Source organism: Anneissia japonica, unplaced genomic scaffold, assembly GCF_011630105.1.
Source record: "Anneissia japonica isolate Jap-2015-1 unplaced genomic scaffold, ASM1163010v1 scaffold288058_len748972_cov163, whole genome shotgun sequence".
NCBI lineage: Eukaryota > Metazoa > Echinodermata > Crinoidea > Comatulida > Comatulidae > Anneissia > Anneissia japonica.
Window position 1 is genome coordinate 314,646 of NW_022701645.1, and position 5,912 is coordinate 320,557.

Genomic DNA, 5,912 nt, shown 5'->3' on the forward strand with positions numbered 1-5,912 from the left:
ACTACATTTGTTGAGAGCTATGCTACACGATGTATTATTATGTCCTTTATTCAAACACTGTATTACCTTTCTTTGATGATTTATAATTCAACAGTGTTAACAGCTAATTTGATTTACCGTATATTGTATGCAATTATTTGTTTCTAGCCGTACCTATTGTGTAATGGAGTGTATCTGGCAGTATTTGAATCTGTTCGACCACGAAGCCACTGTGGTCTAATGGTGAGACACTCGCTTTGACAGTGAGTGGTTGCAGGTTTGAATCCCATCAGAGGAATTTCATTACACAATTTCTTTATTCATTTATTTTTAGGATGACATTCGTTGAGAGCTATGCTACACGATGTATTATTATGTCCTTTATTTGAACACTGTATTTATAGGGGATGAAATTGAGGGGAAAAAATTAATAATGTTAACCTATAATTATAATTAAGTGTTCTTTTGAGTTGGTTAGAAAAGTCTACCTGAGGTATATAAGCCTTAAACTTTGGCCATCTGAGTAAATTTATATTTTTTCAGGTTATACAGTACCTTTGATACATACAGTACTTTAAACAGAACTATTTTGGTAGAAACAAATTCTGCCAATCAGTCAAATTTTAAGCCAAAATAAGCTCTAAAAGTTTCACCTAGCATAGTGAACTTTAATTGCTACAGTGGGTTTAACACTGCTGTTGTAAATCCCTTAATTTTAGGCCTACAAACTCGACATTCATTTATTTTTATAGCACCTTATTTTCATATGTAAGGTATTTTCAACATCAGAGAGCTTTATATACCGTAATATATTATATATCTGTACCTTAAATATTAGGTGAACCACTAAATTTTTACGATGAGTAGATCACGAGTTAGCTCATGAATACTAAAAATTAAGGGGTAGGGCAAAACACTCTTATGGTATTTTCCTGACACAAACTCAAATCAAAATAAATGGATTTACTGCAACATTACGGTAAATCCATAATTTTTGCTGGGTACAGGGTAACCTATATAATTCTGCCACATGATCACCATTAGGTAAATTAAATTAATATATATGGAGGCACAACATAAATAAATATAATATAAATCATCATAGGTACATATACAGTGTTTAAATAAGGACATGATGGAACATCGTAGGCTACCCTGTAGCTTTTCAACGAATAAAGTCCTATAAAAGTCATTGTGTAATAAATTGCCTCCGACGGGATTCGAACCTGCAACCTCTCACTGACAAGGCGAACGTCATAACCACTAGACCACAAAGGCTTTATGGTTGAACAGGTCCAAATAACCGTCGAATATATATATATATATATATATATATATATATATATATATATATGCAATAGAAGCGTAGTGTACTGACACAGGATTTAATTTCTATTGGCATATTTAGTGAGGATAAACCCTGATTAAGTTGCACTATTGTTTTCCATTAAACTTAACATTTTGTTGGTTATTGTGCTGGTTATTCTCAGTAAAGATTAATGTTCTTAGCTAAACTCTTAAGATCAAAGAAGCCTGTTAAAAAGCTTCATACCGGAAGGAAATGACATCAATAAATATTCATTATCATAACATAACAAACACATACAGGAGTTCATGGATACTATAGAGTTCATGTACAATGTAATAAATTATTATTAGTTTATTAGTAATATTGAAATATTTATAATAAAACAAAACATGAATAAAGACACAAGCAAAAAGGGATCATATTGAAATTTGGGAAAAATGTATTAATCGTAGTCAAACTAAATTATATCATAATTAACATTAAAAATGAGTTAAAAATTATTTAATTAATTCAGCTAATATTTTTCATATCTGACAATCTGTTTGAGATCTATGCTGTAATTCTGATTAGTGGTTAACCATGTTTTCTCTTGGTCAGACTGTCTCAATACATGTAGCGTTTTAATGCTGATAAGGTCATGATATAAATGAAATACTTTGCCTGTCTTGAGAGAATCAAAGATGTGAATATGCAATTATGCCTTAGGTTATGTTGTTACATTATGCCATCATTCAAGATTGCGAATGTACTGATGTTGAATATGAGAGAATCAAGATTTTTATAGCCGTATGTGGACAATAAGTAATTCAGCTAGATGCAGTTGCTCAAAAAATATGCATTTTATGATGCACATTGTGTACAGTAGTCCTATGGTAAACTTAGTAAAATAAATACAACCTAATAAATTAGGCCAAGTTAATGCAATGAAGAAATAATTGATACTTTCATAATTATACTATAAATTCCACAGTGGTGGATTTAGACGGTGACGTAAGGGGTGTACGCTACCCCTATTTTTTGTATAAAGAATTTTTGTAAAGCATATCAGAAAATCACTATGCAAAATATTAAAGATCAATCAAATACAAACTCAAATTAATTATAGTGCTAGAAGTTTAAGGGGGATTTGCACCCCTGCCAGGGTTCTTCCCCGAGGTTTTTACTCCGTTCGCACATTCACGCCCCCTCTTTCTTACAGGGCTGGATCCGCCCCTGTGCCAGTTATTATACCATATGAGTAGGATTAACTGGGTGTGTGAAAGCTCCTCTTTATATCTGAACTAACACCCCTATTATGAAATGGATTACTCCTTTGCTAATGGTATTTCTTTCTACTGGCATTTTTTCCTACACCTTGCTCTACTTGCTGCTCTTAGGCTTGCATATTTTTTACAACATTCAAAAGACACAAGGAGGATACATGCTATTGTTAATCTAAATCAATAATGCAGAGCATCACCTGCTGTAGTTCTTTCATTGATTGCAATTTTACGTCAAAATTTATTAAAATGATGGTCAAATTATCCTGTTGTGAAGCGAAAGCCCTTCATAAAACAGCAGGCAATGCAGTGCACATATTTCATGTGTGATTAAAAATTGTATTTGGTTCTTTTGATTAGCAAATCCAATGTTTATAATTAATTAATAGGTCCTTTTCCAGATTTTAAAATATTTTTATCAAGATTTTAAAACTGCTGTGTAAATGCTAAAATATTATATTATTATTATTATTGTAATTATTATTATTATTATTATTATTGTTATTATTATTATTATTATTATTTCCAAACGGTCGATATAATTTAAGCAGAACACAGATAACCAAACCCAACATGTTTCAGTAGGTCAACTACCATCATCAGTGAAGAGTATAACAATACTAAGCATGACAATGAGTTACGAATTTAGCCGTAACAACAAAATAGATTAATCATGAATATAGATGAAGCAGAATAAATAAAATAGCAATTGAATAATGAAAAAGGTAATCCTTTTTTATAAAAGGACAATGTTATATTTACGACATACAGTAGTTGTTTGCTGAGCGAAGGCTACTCTCACTGAATATGCAGCGCTTTCTTGATTTTGAGAAGCTGCGTTGTGAGGGCAGAGTCCAATATAATAAAAATGAGGACGTGGAGGTAGTAAAATTATGGTTATGCTCGGTGAAAAGGATGATTGCTAGTGATAGTTATCAAATTTGAAATGTAAGTGTAATTGAGCTTATTGAACATTGAACAATAAAATTGTATTACGGTAGTTTTTTGCATAATGGGTACAAATTGTCTAGACTATAAAGTCAGTATAGTGTAAGTAGGTACCTTTTACATCTTGAACACAAGTGTACTGATTTTTACTAGCTAGAACATTATGGAATTTTCCCCCCCTAGGGAGTTGATGTGATCGAATGACCTTGATAATGATGTGAGGCACATTAAGGCTTTGCTAAGGGTGATTCGTTGCTGTACAGTATATAATGCTGAAATATTATTGTATTGTTCTTGTAGGTGTGTACGACCCTCTATTGGCTAGGTAGGGTTGCGGCTCAAAGACATAACTATCTTGGACCTCAGTTAAACCTAGATGAATTTGCTCCTCTGATATTTGGCTTTGCAAGATCTTCGTACAAGGTAAGAATCCTGAAATGATTACAATGATGGTAATATTGAAAAGAAAAATTAGAACATTGAAAATACATTTCGTAGATTAAAAAATACCAAATTAAAACTTAAGCATAAAGACCATGCAGTTAAGAAACCAAGAAACAATAATAATTTAGATTTAAAGAGGCAACGATGAAAAAGAGGTAACTTATTTAAAATGTGTTTGGATTAAAATACCCTAATGTTTTGCGGAACAACTTAAAAATGTTAAACATATTGTAATGTCATTAAACATATTGTAATGTCATGCCAAAAAATAATGCCAAATTATGATTTCCTTATAGTACCAATGAAGTATGGGTGTAGCAAAGTAGAATGAACAGATTTGATGTGCATTTCAATAACATATCTAACAATAGGTGGCGCTATTTTGTTTTCTTTTCTTACCAAACAACCATTAAGCTGAAGGTTTTATGGGAACTCTGACAAATTATAAAATTTATTTATCAAGTACTGCATAGAAATAATAATAATATTAATTAATATATAGTGCCAATATTAATAAACAATTGCTTTTTCTTAGTTTTGATGTCAATGTATTAAAAAAAATAACTCACAATTTTATACCTTAACTCTTTCACTACGTAATTTGCTATTCCATATTTCCCATATCTGGACGGAATAAAATTCAGGAAATTTGGGGAAAATAGGAGATATATAGAAAAAGCATTATAAGTTTTTAATTGGCTTTCCAAAATATACAAAAGTATATATATTCTTTATCCTTGAGACCTTCTCTGTCTAACTATAAGAAAATTGTCACTGTCGTCGGTGCTAGTGTTATGCACGCTTTCACTATCATCACTATCATGACTAGGCCTAGCTAGGCCTACACTATCATCATCGCTAATATCCATCATCTTGTGATTCAGGGGCAGTGTTTGAACAATCACTATCACTCTGGGTATCATCATCATTGACATCCCACTGTGCAAGTCTGCGAAGCACTTCTCCTGCAGTTAAATTACGTCTCCCAAGCGCAGCCATTGAAATGTTACTCAAAACAACAATGCCTGCTTGAAGCCTGTTTCAGCCTTTATTCAGACGGAGAGTCGCCCTCAACGGCTCAAAATAAGGTCAAAGGTCATGCAGATTGTTGTTCAATATAATATATGCAAACGTCATGGGGATATCCCCGGGATATCTTCGGGATATCTTCATTTGTTTACAGTGACGTCAACAAGCCGCTGTCAGCGGCTTTCCGCTCAAACTGCATATTTTATCTGCGCCGCTGTGAGCGGCTCGCCGTAGCGAAAGAGTTAAACTGTAAACCTACATCAGTATCTTGTACTACCCATTATCCTTCCTTGTAAACAATTTAGTATTAAAATGGCTACAGTCAAATATCAAATTGTTAGTTAATATTAATGATTCACTATAACAAATTACAAAAAATAGCTATTGTAGTTTTAACATTGATGATTCTAGCCAACATTTCAATGAAATAAAAGCGTTTTTATTTATTTATTTTTATTTATTTATTGCACATCCAACAGTGTATACACCAATTACAGGATGAAAATATAAAATATAAAAACTTACACAATATCAATGGAAAACCTAAAGTTATTTTACAGACTCAAATGTGATAGACTTAAACTGAGAGAAACTACAATGAAAAATATCAAATTCAGGATAATTACAAACACAATTATTATAGAACGAAGACAGTCTACCAAAAATACCATTTTTACAAACATTAACACGTGAGAATTGTACATTTAAAATAGGCTTAGAACGAAGTCTACGAACAGGGACATTAAGATAAAAATTAGAAACAATATTACAGGTAAACATTGAATTTAAACACTTATATAAAAAAAGTAGGTCATTAATTTGTCTTTTAATCTTTGGAGAAATAATAGGAGTTTGGCAAGGCCAACAGGTTTCTGGGCCGAGAAAACGTAAAAACTTACCGTGGATTCTTTCAATTCTAGATGATTGTGTGTCAGATATGGAAT

General features: G+C 32.0%; 1 protein-coding gene across 1 annotated transcript in view; it reads left to right on the forward strand.

Moving 5' to 3' along the window:
* LOC117103668 (LIM and calponin homology domains-containing protein 1-like) overlaps positions 1–5,912 on the forward strand; it is a gene marked incomplete in the record, with an annotated part of 69,871 nt that overhangs the window by 25,126 nt on the left and 38,833 nt on the right. The window contains 1 exon segment of the mRNA XM_033244264.1: positions 3,796–3,918. Coding sequence (XP_033100155.1) covers positions 3,796–3,918 — 123 coding nt within the window.